Source organism: Giraffa tippelskirchi, chromosome 5, assembly GCF_054371585.1.
Source record: "Giraffa tippelskirchi isolate mGirTip1 chromosome 5, T2T-mGirTip1v1.2.pri, whole genome shotgun sequence".
In the NCBI taxonomy this organism is placed as follows: Eukaryota; Metazoa; Chordata; class Mammalia; order Artiodactyla; family Giraffidae; genus Giraffa; species Giraffa tippelskirchi.
Window position 1 is genome coordinate 103,862,278 of NC_137279.1, and position 21,678 is coordinate 103,883,955.

The window sequence follows — 21,678 nt, forward strand, 5'->3', positions numbered from 1 at the left end:
GGCAGACTCAGATATATGTTTGGTCAGTGTGTGCATGCTAAGTCACTTCAGTCATGTCTGACTCTTCGCCACTCTATGGACTGTAGCCCACCAGGCTCCTCTGTGCATGGAATTCTCCAGACAAGAATACTGGAGGGGGTTGTCATGCCCTCCTCCAGAGGATCTTCCTGACCAGGGATTGAATTCACGCCTTCTGACTTACAAGCAGGTTCTTTACTCCTGAGCCACCAGGGAAGCCCATGAAATACGTTTTCATAATATCTAACTTTGAAATTAAGTCAAAGAACACATAATACAGGCTTTTCCTATACATATCAACTGAATCAGTTTATCATGGTTGGGTTGCTGCTGTTAGACTTGGTGGTCTTTAAGCTGTACTACAAATCCTTTATTAAACATTAAACTTAAAGGGGACTTTATAGCACCCCTAATTGTATGTGCATTTGCTGTGCTCTAAAGATTAAGGAAAATAGGGACCAGAATAGTTATGTGACTTCTTGTTGTTTAGTCGCTAAGTCGTGTCTAACTCCTTTGCCTTCCCATGTACTGTAGCCCTCCAGGCTCCTCTGTCCATGGGATTTTCCAGGCAAGAATACTGCAGTGAGTTGCCATTTCCTTCTCCAAGGGATCTTCCGGACCCAGGGATCGAACTCGTGTCTCCTGCATTGGCAGGCAGATTCTTCACCACTGAGCCACCAGGGAAGCCTAGTTATGTAATTTGGCCAAGATCAAACATTTAAGCCATTTCAGTTGTAAGGATGGCCAAAATAGCAGAAGGGTGTTACAGAATTGCTGACTGCTTTGGCCAAGGATGAATGTAGTATGATCTTGGGGCGACCTGATCGTTGATTCAGGAAGCAGAAGATCAACTTCATAGGCCATATTGTTTTTAGTTTTTTTAGTCTTAATTTCCTCATCCACAAAATTGACATAAACATATATGCCATATATTAGATAGTATGTAAAATATAAAGGAAGAAATTATTTTATTATTGCTATGTTTTGCATGAATTGAGAACTGGAATCTTCCCTAACCTAAACTGAGCTTTCTCTGAGAACTTAGTGTTACAGTATCCAGCTTGTCAATACAAAATAGGTCAGAGATAGAAAATGAGTGACCCTATCAACTGGTGGTTAGACTCTCTTTTGGAAAGTGATAGATATGTTGGTTTGACTCTGAGTCACATGATGTTCTCCAGTGACTTGTAACTGGCTTAGTGCAGGTTCCAAAGTTTTCTCCTTTAACTTCCTTAGTTATGTGTAACTTTTCATTTTTGTTCCTGATTTCCTAAAACTTCCCTCATTACAATATTGTTCACAAGAGACATCTGATAGCCAAAACATCTATCCAGGTTATTCAAATGAGTTCCTAATGGTTATTTTTTGAAGTCAGGAAGTCACATATTGCCAAGAATGAAAGAATCTTGAAAACACAGAAGTATTTTCTGATCTTCAAAAGACATTTTATTTCTGAATGGAGGACCTGACTTAATTGAAATAACGTACTCACTATGCACTTAGATAACTTCATTGTGCATTCTGCTTAACAGATGAAATAATTTAGCCTAATTATTTTATGTAACTGGTTAGCCTAAATAATTTATGTAACTATGATTTGGAAATGTACTTTACAAAGGAGTAAGTTTTAGTTTTACCTGGACTGTTGATCTGGACTCTGAGATGACTGTTTTAAGGGTACTGTAGAGTAGTTAAGGTCACAGGTAGCCCTCACTGCTCTAGGAGTTAAAAACCAACTATATAGAATCAGTGATATATATACATACAATTGAATGTTATTCAGATATAAAAAGGAAAGCTCTGTTGATATTTTTAATAACTGTAAATGTAATTTTTAATAATTGTTATTGTGTTAACAGCACCACAGATGGATCTTGAGGGCATTATGTTAAGTGAGATAAATCAAGTAGAGAAAGATAGATATTGCATGATCTTGTTTATATGTGGAATCTATAAATAAAAAGCACAAGACAAAACAAACATACAAAAAACCCTAAACTCTTAGCTGCTGCTGCTGCTGCTAAGTCACTTCAGTGGTGCCCGACTCTGTGTGACCCCATAGAAGGCAGCCCACCAGGCTCTGCCGTCCCTGGGATTCTCCAGGCAGGAACACTGGAGTGGGTTGCCATTTCCTTCGCCAATGCATGAAAGTGAAAAGTGAAAGTGAAGTTGCTCAGTCGTGTCTGACTCTTCGCGACCCCATGGACTGCAGCCTACCAGGCTCTTCCGTCCATGGGATTCTCCAGGCAAGAATATTGGAGTAGGGTGCCATTGCCTTCTCCAAAAATCTTAGCTACAAAGAACAAATTGGTTGGTTGCCAGAGTCAGGAGCTGGAGGGGAGGTGAAATGGGTAAAATGGTCAGAAGGTGAAAATTTCTAGTTATTAAAATAGATACGTCCTGAGGATATAATGTACAGCATGGTGACTATAATTAATAATACTGTACTGTATATTTGAAACTTGCTAGGAAGAGAGATTTTAAAAATACTGATTGCACACACAAAAATAACTAGGTGTGGTGAAGGATGTTAACTAGATTTATTGTGATGATTATTTCACAGTATATACATACGTTGAATCTTTATGTTGTATATGTAAAACTAACATTAGGTTATGTGTCAGTTAATATCTCTAAATGTAAATTAATCTTTTAGAAAGATGAAGTTAGTAAATAAAAGTTGCAGAAAATACCCTAGAATGTTACAGTCACAAAAGTGTTTGTGTTTATTTCTACATGACGAGATTAAAAGTGATTTGTTTTTTTCTGTCTTTTTGATCATCTACGGTTTCTATAATAAAACATATATGTTCGTTTCTGAAAAAACAAACTACATAAGCTATAATATTAATTTTGTTTCCAACCTATGACAGTGAAACAATCAAGGATAGAAAATTACATGCTACATTCATGTGATTGAAAATGTGGGCTGGTGCCTGCATTCTGTATGTAGAAGTCATTTGGGCTTTATTTTGTGCGGGAGTGAGACTTCAGGAGCACAGAGTATTTCCAGGCAAACAACTGTCTCTGAAAATCCTTTTCATGGGAAAATAGTGCCTCTGCCTCCACATCTTGTCCATTTCTTTCTTAGTAACCATGGAATGTTCCAGCCCTCTTAGATCTCTTTCTTCCCTGAATTCCTATGTGACATACAGAAAAATATGTAATGGTATGGAGAACTGCATGGTAGTATTTGTCTCAGTCTTTGACTATTTATGAACATTTCCAGTTTCTACTTGTACTGTAAAGAGATCCATTGTGTACTTCAGTATTTTCCAGAATCTGGCACAGTGCTGGGCACATAATAAGCACTCAACAAACATGTAATTAATCAACACTAACTGGGAAATTTCTCAGGGTCTGGATTCTGTTTCAAATTATCTACATGGTACCTTGTATAGGGCCACATGCTGATAGGTGCTTATTGATGGATTTGATTGAAACTATAAACAGAATACTCAATTCTTCAACTCCTATGATAATGTGAATTTGGATCCTCAGTCTTTTCCTATTTTCATTATCTTGCCCAGACAGGTTATAATTTGATGCTTCTGCAATTTTTTTTCAAGTCCAACTTATCGAATTTTTCTTTCATGAATCATGGTTTTGGTGTTTTATCTAAAAAAAAACCAAAACATCGAACAGCTAACAATCTATTAGAAATAGTCGGCCACTGAGTACTTAGAACTAAAGTCCCAATTAAGCAATTTGTATAATGATCTTTAAAAAAGGTTATCTCTTTTGACTTATTTACATGTGTTTTGGACTTTTTCCTAAAGTTTTGAGGTAGAATTAAAAAAAAATGATGCTTCTAACTGAGGTAGCCTGGGTTAATCCTGAAAGTTGCATTAAGAAGGATTCTTACATTCTTCAAACCACTAGAAGTAGAAGAGATTATGAAAGTTTTCAGTTCAGTCCTTCCAATTGTACTATGAAAAATAGGTCCAATGTGGCTAAATAATTTGCCCAAGGTTATTCATTAGTCCATTTAATGTTACATTCTGAGTACCTATTTTATTCCAGATGATGAAGGGAGTTAAGAGCAGACTTTTACTTCCTTACTCTGCAGCCATCGTTCCCATTCCAATCCCTACCTCAATTTGGCTACCTTTACAAGTTGATCACTTAGTGCAGTGGTATCTTTCCTTTCTTTCTTCCTTCCTAAACACATGCTAGAGAAATCATGTGTCAAAAATTTTTGCCGGGCCCTACTTAGGTTGTCTATTTCCAATTGTTTCACAATCATAGCATGCTATGATAGGGAGATTTCATAGTACTTTGCTCCCAAAAGTAGGAAAAGACTATTTTTTAAAAATCTTGCTTAGAGAAGATCTTGAAAAAGTCACAATTTCAGTGATAAGCAAGGAGCTCTTGGCATATCACAGAAACAAACTGGGATTTGGGAATCCACACCTCAGGGGGTTGGATTACTATGTTTGGAGAGTGCGTGATGATGTCATGGCTCTGCTGAAAGGTTGACTGAATCAGGCTAGGATAGAGATTTGTCACTCAACCACAGTTCTCACCTTAAATGAGTGGCTCCACTTTTCTATACTTCGAAGAGACCAACATTAGCTTCTGTTTAGTCCAAGGTATAAAAGATATGCTTAGACATGGAAAATCTGGCTATACAACTTTTTAATGTTTTTGATGAAGATGATGACTGGATCAGTGATTGTGGATAAACTAAAGATTATGGGCAGAGGCTTCCCTGTTGTTTAGGAGCTTGGTTCAGTTCTGTAGTGTGCTGAATGTCTTCAGCAGTGAGGGTGAGGAATTGGGGAGGATGGAGAAAAACGACACTTGGCTTCCCATGGGTTTTCCAGAGCTGTGGGAGATTCTTGCTAGAAATGCTGTCTGGACTTGAGAGAGGAACACTTTAGTATTGGAAGGAAAGAAAATTAAAGGTGTCGTGAGAGCTGTTGTTCACAGGCCTGGAAACCTGCTCCAGTTAGTGAGGACAGCTGTGAGATGGTCTGGCATTGTGTCCTAGCCGTCTTCCGTCATGTTAATGTCAAGGACTGGTGCCCAAGAGGTCCTGACCCTTGACAACATTGAAAAGCCGGTTGTCAGAGTAAGGCATTATTGTTTTTAACATTTCTTTATATATGTATTTAATTAGGGGGTAGAAATCAGAATCCTAGATGTTAAGGGTGAGTGGAAGAAAGGTTCTTAGGCTTGGTTTGCAGTATCATTTGACATAAGGAAACTGTACTAGCTACTCCAAGTTTGGAAAATATTAGGAGATACAATTCTTCTAAAAGTAAATTCTGAAAAACTACAGGTCTGACTCTAGCATTCTCTTTGGTCTGCATCCTCCCTACTCCCCCACCCCCGACGCTGCCCCTTCTTTGAGAATAGAAGACGCAGGAGGAAAGGACCATCTGGCCCAGCATGCCAGCTTTTTATATGGTTGCTCTCAATCCTACCTTCCTGTTTGGCTCAGCCCTCCCCTCTGCCCATACTTCAGAAACCAATCAAGGTGTCTCCTAAACTCATTTATTCCTTTGTTTTAACCGCCTTCTTGGGGTAACTTTTTCCATATGCTTACATCCTTGCCTCACAACAGACTGTTTTTTTTTTTTTTTTTAATCCAAAATGGCCTGATTGGGCTTTAGGGAAAGCCATTTACTCAAATATACAACAAGGTGTTTCTAAAGATACCAAACAACTTTTCATTACTTGTGATAACCAGGATATATAAATGGAGGAAAAGTTGCTATGTTTAAAAATAACTGACTGATGGACAGTGATGCTGTGTGGTATGGAATTAAATAATACATTGCTGTTAGCATGGAATCTTTTCCCCCAAGTTGAAAAGTCTAATCTGGGTTTGCAGCTGGAGTCTGTGATGATGTCTTTCTTAAAATTTGGCCTTTGTTTATTTTGTTGCCCCAGTTTGGTTTCATTCCCTTCAACACGGTGACATTCATACTCTTTCTATTGCCTGTTGTGGACCAATTTTCTTCAGCTGTTGCTAGAACTTACTAAAATGCCAGATGTCATGTTGGAAACATGAAACCTGAAAGAAGATCATAAATCACAAAAACAAACCATTAAAAAAAAAAAATACCCTGAGTACTGTGCTCTGGAGCTTCCCAGCTTTAAGCCTCCTTTTGTTACCCCTCTCCCCACCCTATCATGCCCCCCACCCTGCCTCCATCTTTTTGAGGCCAGGGGCATGGGCGGAGTCAGCAGTTTCTCACCTAAGGCTCAATTACTTATTTTGCAGATTCCGAGCAGAGCACAGGTTCGGACTCCGAGGTGCTCACTGAGCGGACTTCCTGCTCCTTTGACACACACGCTGACCTGGGCCCTGGTGCTGCAGGCCCCGTACCTGCCGCCATGTCTTCCATGGAAGAGATTCAGGTGGAGCTGCAATGTGCTGACCTCTGGAAGAGGTTCCATGACATTGGAACCGAGATGATTATCACCAAAGCAGGCAGGTAAGGACAATTCCTTTAATAGCCAGATTCGAAGACCAGGAGAACAAACTTAGGAGCTGTTACATTTTTCATTTTATTTATTTGTGGTAGGTGGCCTTGGTGAAGCCAAAGCCACTCCCATTCACTTTTTAGCATCTGGGTGTCTTGATAAAATGCTTTTTTTGCTTTTATTGGATTTTGCTATTTTCCTCCAAGGATCACTCAAACCTAAATCTCTTCTACCCTCACAAGCATTTTCTGCTTGCAAATGTGTTCCAGCCAATACTCGAGATCCATGATACATAACAGTCAAACAATAGATCGCCAAAGCTAGTGTTACTTCACCAACCAGTGTTTTCAAGAGAAAAAGCTTGCATCTTCTAAGGCATTTAAATCAGCCAGGTATTTTTGTAAGAATTTTGTTTTTGGTAAAATTTGGGCTTGGTGTATTTTTGGAACCCTGCTGATTGATTCATTGTGTTTTACTGTTGGCTTGAAATTATCACTTTAGTGGGACCTGATGGAAACTCTTTCAAAACAATTTATGTAGGACGATAAAAGTTTTAAAAACACAGCATTTGTTGAAATAAACACTGTTAATTAAGCTACTTCTTTATTGGTATCTTTAAATATGTTCAGAGTTAGGTCTCTGTTTTGTGCTGGATATTCAACATGTATTACATTATTTAAACTTCACAGGAGTCCTTTGAGGTAGGATATGATAATCCCATATATAGATGAGGATGCAAAAGCTGGAAGAGGTTAATTAACTTAACTAAGGCCACACAGGTAGTGAAGAACAGCTCAGAATTCTACACAAATCTGTTTGGCTCCAAAACAATTGTCTTAAGTATTTATGTCTGTTCTGTTAAGAAATGATTATAGTTTTTGCCCTTTGAATTCAAATGAAAATAAATTTGTACTGAATTTTTTAGTGTATAAGAATAGTTCATTGAAATTAAAACAGTTATATTGGTTTCATGTTTACAAAGTCAATCCACGTAGCCTCACATCATGGAGACCAAAAACACTCACCTCACTGATTGTAAACTGTCTTCATGAACCATGGACATTTAAAGCAAAAGCATATTTTGACTGGGTCTAGTTCACTTGAATATGCGTTTAGAGAAACCTCTCAATAAGATGTTACAAAAAGATAATCTTAAAATGAACCAGAAGTCTTATTCAGTTTCATCCTCCTCTGTAAACCCCCTTCCTTCTTTCAGTTTTACTAGAGAATAAAATCATTTAAAAAACTTTATTTGGAGGAGCAATTTGAGTAATTGAAGGAGAATTACTTTCAAAATACCTTTCAGAATTATTTTTTAAAAATTGAAGTATAGTTGATTTACAGTGTGTTAATTTCTGCTGTACAGCGAAGTGATTCAGTATATTCACACACCCACACCCACACACACACACATATATATACATTCTTTTAAATATTCTTTTCCATTATGGTTTATCACAGGGTATTGAATATAGTTCCCTGTGCTATACAGTAAGACTTTGCTGTTTATTCAGGATCACTTTCAAAAGCCATCTTTTTTTGTTGCTTGAGTTTCAGTCTACATTTCGAGATATTATGACTTGGACAGAAACAGCAATTCAAGGAAGATATTTTTACTCTTTTTCTTAGTGTTTGGTAAGGGCATTAGTTTGGTGAGAGGGGAAATACTACTTTTATTGTCTATCAGATTTTCCAGTTTTCTTTGGGGGGCAGTTTACTTACTACTATTAACCTTCTGTCTGTGTATTTTAATCACATTTGTTCCTGATATCATTCCCTGTTCCCTGCACATCAGTGAATTCAGTTTGTTCGAACACTTCCTTGACAACTCTCTTGTGATGTCCTTTCATGATTTCTTCTGCAGTGTTTCTTTTCTGTATCTCTACCTTCACAAATTCACTTTGGTACCTGAATATATGGGCTTCCCAGGTGGCTCAGTGCTAAAGAACCTGCCTGAAAAACCCACCTGCCCTTGCAAGAGATGTGGGTTTACTCCCTGGGTTGGGAAGACCCCCTGGAGAAGAAAATGGCAGCCCATTCCAGTATTCTTGCCTGGGAAATCCTATGGATAGAGGAGCCATGTAGCTGTGGTGGGCTACAGTCCATGGGGTCACAAAAGAGTCAGACATGACTCAGTGACTAAACAACAACAACCTGAATATATCCAGGCATTCTGAGCACAGACATACAGTTCATTCTTTATTCATATCCCTTTGTTTAGGTTTAGAAACTATATTCATTGCTTCCATGTTGGATTGCCTCAGCTATTAATGTTACTACCAGTAACTCTGCTCAAGTAATTCTGGAACCACTCAGAAACATGCAAAGAAGTCTTTCTCTTCTGTAAATTTCCTTCATTCCCTCCCCATCCCAGAAATTGATTCTTTCCTTTTCACTTCATTTTTCTTCCTATGTAGTGTCCTTTTCAGTTTTAATTTCAGTTTCCATTTTGTTAGTTATGTATGCCTCTCTGTTCTTTTTCCCTCTCAGACATTAGTCACCATCTACTTCTTTTCACATTGCAAACTGTAAACTTGTTGACTCAGACCTACTGTAGTCTACAGAACCCTCCATCTTTGAGGGCACCAACAGAACATGCCTGGTCAGCACCATGGACAGAGATATTTGTAGGGATTAATGGGTTTGGAAGTCAAAAAAATTGACCTAAATTTAGGCATAAAATGAAAACTAAACTTAAACTCATCTCATTTTGTGAATATGAAAGATTAATTTTTCCTTGGGTGTTATGACATTGCTTGATATTCTGTGCTAAAATACTGACAAAAAGAAAAAGCAACTTTGGTAAGATTTTAATGAGAGAATTCAAATATCAGCATAGAATTGAAAGCAAGAAGTCATTGTAAGGATTGTTTAGTTCTTTTCCTTTGTTTTATAGATGGTGAATTTAAATGACTTATCCAGAGCCATACAGCTCATTCATTTTAGAACTGAAGTACTAGAAAAAGACAGGTAGCTTCTCCGCTCAAGGTCATATAAATGTTTCAGACAAAACAGGTATTGAATTTAAAACCATCTGACCCTTTTTCTTGAAGTCATCAGGAAATAAATTCATCTCTTTCAATGTAGTGTAGCCCTCTGTTGCTGGCTGACAGAAACCACATTTTCTTATCTCAGGTAGTAAGAAAGAGGATTTTCCACCCCCAGAAAGATGTTCTCCAAACATTTATATAGACAGGACAATCATAAGTCACTGTTATTAAGAAGGGAATTAATGATCTATACCTACATGTATATACCAAGGTTCCCAAATTTTTGGAAAGAGTTAGTGTGAATCAAAGTGCTTCACCTACAGTGAATGATGGATTTAGTCATTATGAGCAGCCCACAATAAAATTTCATTAGCTCACCATAATACTAAAATAGAAGACTTTCTAATTAAACTTTAAGAATAGAGAAAGAAAATCTAAAACTGAAATACCAATAGAAGCTTCTGAAAGTTATAATGTGAAAAAGAAGAATTGGTAATACTGACATTATTCTTTGCAAATATTTAAGAAATAGCCACCATCCCTATTGAAGATCTGTGGTCACTCTTGTGCTTTAACCTCAAACAAGATTATGATGTCACCAAACTATAACCAGAGGACTTTTGTTTTCTGAGTAATTTTTGATGAGTAGTAGATTATGTGACTAGCACAGAAAGCCCCTCATGTAAACAACCGGTGCACATTTGTGAGATGACTGTCTGGGGTCAGGGTATGGTCTATGGCTGTGAAATGGAGCAAAGCCAATTAGGCCATATGTGGATCAAGCCTGTGACCTTGACCTCATTAGCACTGTGCTCTGCCCAGTTCAACTAACTGGCCCCAGATGGTTAAACTTAATGCAGCATTTTGTGTACAAGTACCCTAGAGCACATTCAGGGCAATCCACATTTTTTAAAAAACTGAGCACGTTTTATGTCTGGCTCCTAAATGAATGACATGCAAAATAGCCTGATGTTTTTCTTCTTTCTTATGGTTAAAGAAGAATGGCGAATTTTATTTTAGTCTCCTTGAAACTCAATACCTCTTTGGGGCTGCTCCCTCTCCTCCTCTTCAATTATGAGAGTAGTTGTAAAGTGCCATATCCTGACCTCGCTTGCTTTGGCAAGTTTAACAAGCCATTGTGGTAGAAACAAGGTATTGCCCAGAGGCCACTAGAATTCATTTGGTATTTGCTTCTTATTCCACAGGGTCCTTCCTCTGACACACACGTTGACAGCCTGAGAACTTGCAGAAATTTTTCTACAGTTTTATGTGTTAAAAAAAAAAATGTTGGTGGTCCTTTGTTTGAGAACTGGTAGCACCTTTCTTCTTTTCTTCTTTTCTTCAGATATTATTTTTAGAGTGGTCATTTTCAAGTAGACAATCAAAAAGTATTTCATGATCACTGCAATCAATTGTGATAAGCTACTTGGGGAATAAGAATATAAGTTATTCAAGTGTATTAAGTATAAAAGTGTAAGTATATTTAAAGATGTTTTAGGGAATTCCATGGCGGCCCAGCAGTTAGGACTCCAAGCTTCCACTGCAGGCGGCCCAGTTTAATCCCTGTTTGAGGAACTAAGGTCCTGCAAGCTGCATGGTGCAGCCAAAAAAAAAGAGAAGAAGAATGTTACAGTCTAATAGCGAAAGTATATACATGCATTTTATCTGTCTATCTATCTCTTGTCTCTCCATCTATCTCACATTAAAGATTAATAATGTAAAGCATGGTATGGTATGAGATCTTTGAGTGTATGAATAATCAAACAGTTCAATTTAAGTTCAGAAGAGGTGTTATTTCAGCAGTATAAATCCTCAGGATATTTGATAGTGGTAATTTTCAAAGTGAAAAAAAACAGCCAACTTTGAGAATTAAAGGATATGGGATTTCGATGTGCTTCCTATTAAGAAGAGACTCATCAAGTGTTTACTCTTGCTACTTCTTCCCCTTTGATTGCTGAGCTTCCTGCCTTGTTTCCCATCACAGGAGGATGTTTCCTGCCATGAGAGTGAAAATCACTGGCCTGGATCCACACCAGCAGTACTACATAGCAATGGACATTGTACCTGTGGACAATAAAAGATACAGGTAATGATGACTGGCATGTGGAATTGTGGGCATCACCAGCATCCAGGATGTTCTGTAAATTCATTAGATGACACATTTTAACAGTGCACTGTACAATGTACTGGATGGGGAACAAGGATAGAGGATATGCCAAAGGCCTGTGGCAGAACACCAGACAGGAAGTAGTTACTAGAGAGGCAGGAAGTCAGAAACCGTAATGGTTTGGCCTGGAATTCTCCTAACATTTCTATAAAGACTGGGATTATATAGGGACTTCCCTGGCAGACCAGTGGTTCAGACTCTGAGCTTCCTCTGCAGGGAGCATATCTGGTCAGGGAACTAAGATTCTGCATGCTGCATGGCACAGCCAAAAAAAAACAAAAATAAATAATTTTTTCTAAAGTGAGATTGTGTAGTGTATGCCAGGGTAGCAAAAATCAAATGGATCTTAGGTCTAAAACTAATTCAATTAACATTGAAAGTGATTAACATATTGAATGATTTGGTTTATGAAATACTAAGTGAGCTGAGATGATTTACTTTGAAAAGTGGTCAGAGAAGTGCATTAGTACAGTATATTCACTCATATAGATGGATTATCCTGTTGTTGATGGAGGGGAAGAATGGGAGAATTGGGTAAGACCTCAAGAAGAATATCTATTTAGGGAAATTATCGGTAATTAATGTGGATTATGAACAAGCTTGCTAAATAACTTTCCTTCAAAGCCATTAAAAGGTAACATAGTCTCCATGTGTCTCACACATAGTTCTTGTCGGAAACAGGTTGTGGCTTAATTGATCTCCTGAGTTCTCAATCAAATCAGTGAGTCATGGCTCATTTTTGAGATATTTCAGAACTTGGCCCTAAGCCCATGAATTTGGAGGTTAGAGGTGAATAGAGAAGTTCATTACTTGTATGTTAGAGGGAGTGCTGGTTAAGAAAAAAGTGGTTTTGATGTTGGACTTAGCAGGGGAGATGCTCCTTTCTTTAAAAATATCCTTCATTTCAGTGAAAATGGAGACTGCTGTCTTAGTGCAGCCATTCCCAGAAACATAAAGACTTCCCATTTAGTTTTCTTTGATTAACCTAGTCTCATTCCAGTGACTTTGTGGGAAAATAATGTGGATGTTCAAAACTAAGTTTTCGTCAAAATGCTTCAAAATTCAGAGTCTTAGCTAAGAAATGGTTAACAAGTGAGAGGCTTGGAGGGTCTCTGCACATGGCTGTGTTTTATAGGACAATATGGAAGATGTTTTTAATAAGGAACCAAACCCTGAGCAAGTGGCCAATGGATTATATGGTTTGCATTTGAAAGGTGAAAGGTTGCAGTAAAATACCTTTTCCATAGCTAAACACGTGGGTTCAGGATGCCTGTGTGCACACAGGGGTGCAAGGCAAGGAGAGGAAGAAGAAAGAAAAAGAACTGTGAGAATGTTTTCCTTGTGAGAGCTGCAGCTTTGATCATTAACCACAACACTTTTCTGCCCTCCCCCACCCATCTTGTTTCCCATTTCCATCTCTATTTCATTTTCCCTGGTTATCCACCCTTCCCTTTTGCTCCTTTGTATTCTGTTTAATCCTCCCTCCTCCATTTTTTTCTCATTTGTGTCTCCTCCCTCCTGTCCCTAATTGTTTCCCGGGTCTCTGCTCCTCCCCTGCATCTGTCTCTGAATTCTCCTCTCTCCCTCTCTGTCTCAGATACGTGTATCACAGCTCCAAGTGGATGGTGGCTGGCAACGCTGATTCCCCCGTGCCCCCAAGAGTTTATATACACCCTGATTCTCTAGCTTCTGGAGATACTTGGATGAGACAGGTGGTCAGTTTTGACAAACTCAAGCTGACCAACAATGAATTGGATGATCAAGGACATGTGAGTCAAATAACCCCATCTCCTCTACCTTCCTCTTTCCCTTTTTTGCTCTAGAACTGACTAGTCCCAGGCTGTTTCAAATGGGTAAAAAAAGAATCTCTATGCTATTTTGAGTCATTTAAAGTAATTAAGCAAGCATAAAAGTTTTTTTTCCTCTTGTCAAATAACATTTATTACAAATCTAACGTTTAGCAACTGTCTATTATGTATCAGGTTGTGTTTATCAGACAGAGTTCTTGTGCTCCAGGAGCTGACTGTCAAGTCAGGAGAATTCAGACAGAAGCACAGGACGCATTTCAAAATGCTGAAATAAATCACAGCATTTAGTAGAATAATTCCTATTATTCATGTCATATAATTCATATTATCCTCTGAGGGCAGTAAACTCAGAGAAACTCTTGTAGGGGCATTTCTGGCTGATTGGTCAAGAAATTTATGAATTTATAAGAGAAGACTAGGTCTTAAGGCTGGCCAGGTATAATTGGTGCCCCTGATTTAATTTTGGCAGTAAACACACTGAATTTTCACTGAATGCCAGAATCCACACTGGATGCTATGGAAGAAGACTGAAGAAGCGAAAATCATGGCTCCTATCTTTAGGGAAATGGTAACTTTCTGAGGAAGAGAGAATACCCATATACCCTTAGCTCTCACATAACATGAGAGAATGTCCATAAAATCAATAACAAAGTGCAAATAATGGCTTGTAAAATTTAAAGACAGATGAGCCCATGCTGAAAATGTGAAGCAGGAGGGAACAACAGTCACACAGCAGGGGTTCTGAGACCTTTTAGTGGAGTGGAGTCTACTGGTATCAGAACCAATTCACTCAGTATTTATCCAAATGAAGAAGACACATTTGCACTCACCACCTATGATTGAGATGCTCTGCTACAGGATTCTATGTGATGGGATGCTCCAGTCACTTAGTCCTTCCAGCCATGGGCAAGTACACTGATTTCCAGTTTCCTGTACATCTCACCTCCAATCTGTGCTCTTCCTATAATGCTTTTATCCTGTAATTTGTTTGCATAAGAGCTAGAAAATATGTAGGGACCTTAGAGGCAACCCTGGAGTAATGTTTTCCCTTCTCATTTCAGATCATTCTTCACTCTATGCACAAATACCAGCCTCGAGTTCACGTGATTCGCAAGGATTTCAGCAGTGACCTTTCACCCACCAAACCCGTCCCCATTGGGGATGGAGTGAAGACATTCAACTTTCCTGAAACAGTGTTCACCACCGTCACAGCCTATCAGAACCAGCAGGTAAGAGGCTGCCTTTGAGAGTCGCCTGCTGCAGCTGCCTTTAATGGAGTTTATTCATCCTTTTGTAAGAACTGCTTAGTCCTTCTCCATGGCACTGAAATGCTGGAGTGAGAGCCACAAGGCTCGTGGTGCACAGACAGCACTGGTGATGACAAGGCGATAATGCCTGGTAGCAGCTGTCAGAGTCTAGATTTAGATCAGAGACAAGATCTTTGACCAAGAGGACCAAACCTAAGTCATTTTCAGGTCTCTCTGTACTTGTACCCATGTTTCATGATCTCTACTACATCCTGGCAAATGTTCCTCATCACTTGAAATTCCTGAGGTTTGATTCATTCTTTCCCTTTTATCCTCTCCGTGGAGCCCTCCATCAGGCTACATCAAAGTCGTCAAGCCTCTCAGAGTCTATGTCAGACTCACCACTTCCATTTATGCTTTCAGATGAAGTTGGCATGTGCTCACCAGCCACACCCTAAGATCTGTATGATTTGATGTCAGTAATATATTCATTCATTCTGTTAATATTTATTGAGAACTTATAATATTCTAAGCTTAGCAGATTAAGACACATTTCTTAGTCTCATTTCTCCCTAAGCAAAGAAGAGTTTAAGTTGAGTGAAAGACACATAAATACATAATGATAATACAGTGAAATAACAGAGATGTGGACAGGGTGTTTTTTTGTTTTGGTTAGGTTTATTTTTTTTTTTCTTTGGTGTGGGAAATGAGGGAAGTTTTCCTGGAAGAACTGAAGCTTTTTCTGTTGTTGAGACACACATAGGAATTAGCCAGTTGGTGGGGGAGAGGAAGAGAGAGGCCAAGTCTAGGATTACTGTGGGCATTTCTAAAAAACATTCTTTTTTTTTTTTTTTTAAGAGAATGACTTGATGGATTTACACGTTGTCTCACTTTATGCAGTTCTCTAAAAGTTGCATATGAATCTCATTTTGTAAGTTAGATTGTATTTCACATTTTGGTAAATTGTCTAATTAATAGGATCCTGCAGTGGATTCTTTTCAAAAGCAAAGATTTTTTGCTTGTTTATTTTACTTGAAACTCTGCATACTTTTATTTTGGGCCTGTTTGGATGAAAATGGACTTATACTATAGAACTCAATACCTTTTATATTGGGCACTGTGCTCTAACAAAGAAAGAAACAGGAAAGGTTCATCCCCTAAATATTTATTGAGGGCTTACTATGTGCCAGTGAAGGTGTGTTGCACAATCTTCAGTTCATATAGAAACTTTTGCTACCTTTCATAGTACATCATGGTAAGATTCCTTGGATACTTTTTATCTTAGGGGAATTTGATACACAGCAATCCCTTAGTTGGACAAAGGTTAAGTGCTATATGGTTGTGGACTTTCTCAGAAGCTGTAAAGTGTACCCAACTTCAGACTTTCCTTTTAGATGCTGCATTTGATCTCAAGTAGAAGAAGAGCTTTAGTTTGCGATGGCGCTATTTAAAATTGTTTACACTCTCTCAAACCCCTCAAATAGTAAAATTGCAGAGGCCATGGAGGGTTCTGACAAAAAACTTTAATAATCAAGATTTTTTAAGCTCTGATACAAGATAGAGCAGCAGTATCAACATGACTTTTGGAGCAGTTGGGACTTTGGGATTAATTGTATTACAGAAGAGGGGAAATATAAGTTCTTTGAATAATTGAACTTTTTCCAAGACTACACCAGCCACCGTTTTAATCATTACTTTCTCATGCAGGTGGAGAGATGTGGCAATAAATATGACTCTAGAATGTAGCTTGTAGAGCAAAGTAGAACACTGTTGAATGACCATTCCACTGCCTCACTGAGATCCGTTCTAGAGGCCAGGAGAGTCAGTATTGTAACTCAAGCTAAAGCTAAAACTCCTCAACTCACTACGACAATGAAAGAAGACCAAGCATGAGCATGAAATCTCTCTCAGTTCCTTTGCATTTCATAGACAATGTTCCAGCATCTGAGTACATTCTACTCATATAAATATTTTGCCTATATCTGGATTTGAAAAAGAAAGTGAAATTTGCTCAGTTGTGTCTGACTCTTTGTGATCTCATGGACTGTATGTAGCCTGCCTTGCTCCTCTGTCCATGGAATTCTCCAGGTCAGAATACTGTAATGGGTAGCCATTTCCTTCTCCAGGGGATTTCCCCAACCCAGGAATCAAACCTGAGTCTCCTGTATTGCAGGCAGATTCTTTACCAACTGAGGCACCAGGGAAGCCCACATATGGACTTGAGTAGGGGCAATGGTAGTTTGGCGGGAGTAGGATGCTATGACTAAGATCATGGGATTTGGTAGTAGACATATCTGTTGGGTTTCTACCTTTTTATTGGCAAATAGTACGAACTTGAGGTCACACAATTTGTGTTTTCCTCTCATCTCGTGTCTCCTGGCCTGAAAGTGTACTGACCTTACTAGGACTAGATGAGGGGACATGCATTGTCACTGACATAAACCTAATTAATCGTAGTCAGCCTACATTGCTAAATGCCTGGGTCTGCACAGGCATGAAAGATAATGAGGAATAGAGGCAATTTTAAAGAATAAATTTCTTATTAAGGAGAAAGAGGATTCTTGGGGACTGGAGGAGGTACATGGGCTCTCGAAGGAGTTATATTCAATAGGTAACCACTTTGATCTCTCTGTTCTCATGTCACGTTGGTGAATTCATGATGTGCTGACATTCAAAATAGATGAGTCATACTCAATTCCACTCATTTTAAAATCCAGATAACAGCTTTTGCCTGTTTAACAAGCCTCCATTCCCTGGATAAATCAACAAGCCTGATTGTTTAACATTCCCTTTGGCTGTGTAGATATGATTTAATATAACACAGTGCCTTCTAATAAAGAAAACTAACCTGGGGTCTCTCCCCCAGGAATCTAGAGGTCTGCATCCTGTAAGGCAGATCTGTTATGCACCAATAATTTTCAAACTTGTCATGAAGATGCTGGGTAGCATAACGGTTCTCTTTTGTGAGCTGCATTCAGTGATTACTGTGTTTTTATATCTCAGCCTTCTAGATTGAGAACAAATAATATCTTAAAGCAAAGTTGTTTACTTCATATTTTTTTTTGAGGGAAGGGTTAAAGAGTGCTATGAATAATGAAAGAGGAAACAGTCAGGGATAGATTCTCATTGTTCTCAGGGACTTGTCCAGAGGAGCACAGGGCAGGAAGGACAGTAGAGGGGATGGAAGTGAACTGTTGTCCAGCCTTCCTAGGGAAAGGCAGTGCGTTGTTCCACATACAGCAATGGGCTAGACATTTGGAGACCTGGATTTTAGTCCTAAATTCTCCACTAGCTTCCTGTGTCACTTTGAGCAAGTTATTTTGTCTTTGGGGGCTTCAATGTGTTATTAAAATATCATTTATTTTAAGAAATAGTGATGGCAGGAAGAGATAGTGGGGAGCTATTAATTCTCTTTATTTGGTAGAATAAAAAATTGCAGTATCAATATTGATCCTTCACATGGTGGAAGAGGAGGATTTGGAATTGGCCTGTGACAATTTGAAGCCCCAAACCACTAATTAGGAGGAAGGACCCTTCCATCTCCATGGTGGTGGTGGTTTAGTCACTAAGTCATGTCCGACTCCTGCGACCCCATGGACTGTAACCCACCAGACTCCTCTGTCCATGGGATTACGCAGGCAAGGATACTGGAGTGGGCTGCCATTTCCTCCTCCAGGGGATCTTCCCAGCCCAGGGATCGAACCCACGTCTCCTGCATTGCAGGCAGATTCTTTACCGACTGTGCCACCAGGGATGCCCTGAAACTGAAACCACTAATTAGAAGGAAAGACTCTTCCATCTCCATAATTCTAAGCTATTTATAGTCCATGCAGCACTGACTACATGCTTGGAACATGACTGAGTGCATAATTAGCCAACATACCTCTACTACCAAGTTCCTGATGTATTTGTGATTCTGCTTCTTTGCATATAAATAGGAGTGGCATGTGAAGAAAAAGTTTCTATTTTCATGAAATAATTGATGCTTTTCTTGCCCATTCTTTCTACTCACCCTTGCTGACCGACACATAGACTCCCAGGGCTGCTAACATACTGAAGTTATTATTGCTATTATTTGCTCTTGGAGTCGGAGAAGGAAATGGCACCCCACTCCAGTACTCTTGCCTGGAAAATCCCATGGAGGGAGGAGCCTGGTAGGCTGCAGTCCATGGGGTCGCTAAGGGTCGGACACGACTGAGCGACTTCACTTTCACTTTTCACTTTCATGCGTTGGAGAAGGAAATGGCAACCCACTCCAATGTTCTTGCCTGGAGAATCCCAGGGATGGGGGAGCCTGGTGGGCTACCATTTATGGGGTCGCACAGAGTCGGACACGACTGAAGTGACTGAGCAGCAGCAGCTCTTGGAGTGCCAACTTGGCAGGCCCATGGCAGAGAGGAAAGTACACGATACTCAGACTCTCATCGAGGAGGACAAGGTGGTAGAAGTGGGAATAAAGGTGATTCTACCCTTAATGCTTTTTCTTAGAAGCTGATGCCAATATATGTCCTCATGGAATTAGCAGGAAATTTCCATTGCAGAGTCTTTGTCCTTTCTAAGGGAAAAAGACTGCTGAACCTTGATTTTTTTTTTTTTCTCCGAATAGGAAACTAGATTTCAAAATGGCACAGCCCTGTCTTCCTCAGGTAACACAGTCTTATTTCTTGATGAGAATTGGCTACATGAACTGTATGGGAAGTCTGAAACCACAGCCAGGCCAGGTTTGTGTAAGCAAATCCAATAGGATTTCTGAGCCACTCTTATAACCTGAACTAGTGAGCCAGTTTTGCCTTAACTTTGCAATCAAATTAGCATAGAATTTTTGTTCATATTGGATTAAAATTTTTTTATCCTGATGGAATACTTTTCAAGCAATCTGGTAAAAAAATAAGAATAAGAGTATGTTAATGAGGGAAGTCCCTTTGAGCCTTGGTTCGGTGAAATTATACTGAGGATATTCAGATTTTCTTTGTAGGTTGTGCTCTTTATGTCTGCACTGTGCATGGTGAGGTATACCTGATTTATTAACTGCATCTATGTTACTAGGCAAAACAGTGAGGGAAAATGATTAAAATGAATAGTGGCAAGCCATAACCACCCCCTTATGTGCCATTGTCTTCAATAACTCAGACGACACAAATCAGTATAAGGTTATGGAAAGAAAATCAGTGAAGAAAAATGCTTCCATAACCTCTGTACTTTCCACATTGCCTCGTTATTATTGGACCAAGTTTGAACACGACTGCTGTAGAATAGCTTTAGTTACAACGGAAGTTACTAATAGACCTTGTTCTGACAGGAAAGGCATTTAAGATTTTTGTCTGTAATCCCTATAGTGAAAGCAAATAGGATTGGGGGAGTTGTTTGGTCTATATTCTCTAAGGTTTATTATGGCTTTGGGACTGGTGATTTCTGTTTCACCGATGAATGAAATTCATTCACTCCTTCACTCTATGCATTCATTGAACACAAATAGCATGTCATTTTGACTGGCTGTGGCTGTAGCATGCTGAATCATGTCTGACTCTTCGACCCTGTGGACTGTAGACCACCAGGCTCCTCTGTCCATGGGATTATCCAGGCAAGAATACTGGAGTGGGTTGCCGTTTCCTCCTCCAGGGTATCTTCCCAATCAGGGATTGAACCCACATCTATATTAACATATATCTATCTATAATATATAGATATATATTTTCCTCCCAAGTCTTTGTGGATGCTATTGTAAATAATAGGGATAAAATATATCTTTAATATTGTTGAAAATAAATTTCACTTTATTTAATTGTAACATGCATATTATAATGTTAGGCTAAGTGCAAATTTTGACTTACTACTACAATAGATGGGAGATAAACTAGCTATGAACAAAAATATAAGAGAATTTATCAATTCTTCATTATCCCTTTTAAATAATTGATTTATGTTAAAAAAACAAATAAATGATACATAATTTAGAAAAAATAGAGTGTAGTTAAGAGAGTGGCAGAAGTACCCTATTTTGGAGGGGTAGTCAAGGAAGACCTCTCTCAGGAGGTTAACATTTGGATTGAGACTTAGGGTGAGGAGTCAGTTATATGAAGAGTAGAGAAGAGAACATTTTAGTTTGGGGATAGAATGGGTTTCCCTGGTGGCTCAGACAGTGAAGAATCTGCCCGCAATGAGGGAGACCCGGGTTCAATTCCTGGGTTGGGAAGATTCCTTGGAGGAGGGAGTGGCAATCAACTCCAGTATTCTTGCCTGGAGAATCCCATGGACAGAGGAGCCTGGTGGGCTACAGTCCATGGGGTCGCAAAGAGTTGGACACAGCTGGAACGACTAAGCACAGCACAGAGTGCATGTGAGGGGTCTGAGCAGGGAAGGAGCTTGATACATTCCAACTCTGTGAGCAGCTCAGTTTGCCTGGAGCCTGTGGACCAGAGTTAGGGGAGGGTGGGTGGGGATGGAGAGGCAGGCAGGAGCCAGGGCATGCTGAGCTTGGATTGAATTCTGAGTCCAGTGATAAGCACTGAAGGAGTGACATGGTCTGAGTATGTGTTAACAAAGATCACTTTGGTTGCTGAGTGAAGAGAAGAGATTGGACAAAGACATAAGAGACGTAGGTTCAATCCCTGGGTCAGGAAGATCCCCAAGAGGAGGGCATGGCAACCCACTCCTGTATTTTTGCCTAGGGAATTACCATGGACAGAGGAGCCTAGCGGGCTACAGTCCATAGGGTTGCAAAGAGTCAGACATGACTGAGGTGACTTAGCACACAAGAGTGGAAGAGGAGAGGTTAGTTTGAAGGGTATTTAGAGTAGTTTAGTCAAAAGACAACAGTGACCTGGTCTAACTAAGATGGAGAGGCAGAGGTCAACAGTCCTATTTAATCATAGTAAGTAAATAACATTAAGGGTACGGTTGATAATGAAGTATTCCAATGAGCCTCCCCTGCTACTCCAGATGTACAGTGCATGGGCGGGGATGGGTGCAGTGGGGTTTATGAGTCCTCATTGTGGTTGCTTGGGGACCCCTGT

General features: G+C 39.3%; 1 protein-coding gene across 6 annotated transcripts in view; it reads left to right on the forward strand.

The window, feature by feature from the left end:
• Positions 1–21,678, forward strand: part of TBX15 (T-box transcription factor 15) — a 131,824-nt gene that overhangs the window by 75,156 nt on the left and 34,990 nt on the right. For all 6 annotated transcript variants that reach the window (XM_081492936.1, XM_081492934.1, XM_081492931.1 and 3 more), the window contains exons 2-5: positions 6,251–6,464; positions 11,428–11,529; positions 13,208–13,379; positions 14,480–14,647. In XM_081492936.1, the coding sequence (XP_081349062.1) occupies positions 6,364–6,464; positions 11,428–11,529; positions 13,208–13,379; positions 14,480–14,647 (543 nt within the window). In that variant the 5' untranslated portion in view covers positions 6,251–6,363. The remainder of the gene's footprint in view (positions 1–6,250; positions 6,465–11,427; positions 11,530–13,207; positions 13,380–14,479; positions 14,648–21,678) is intronic.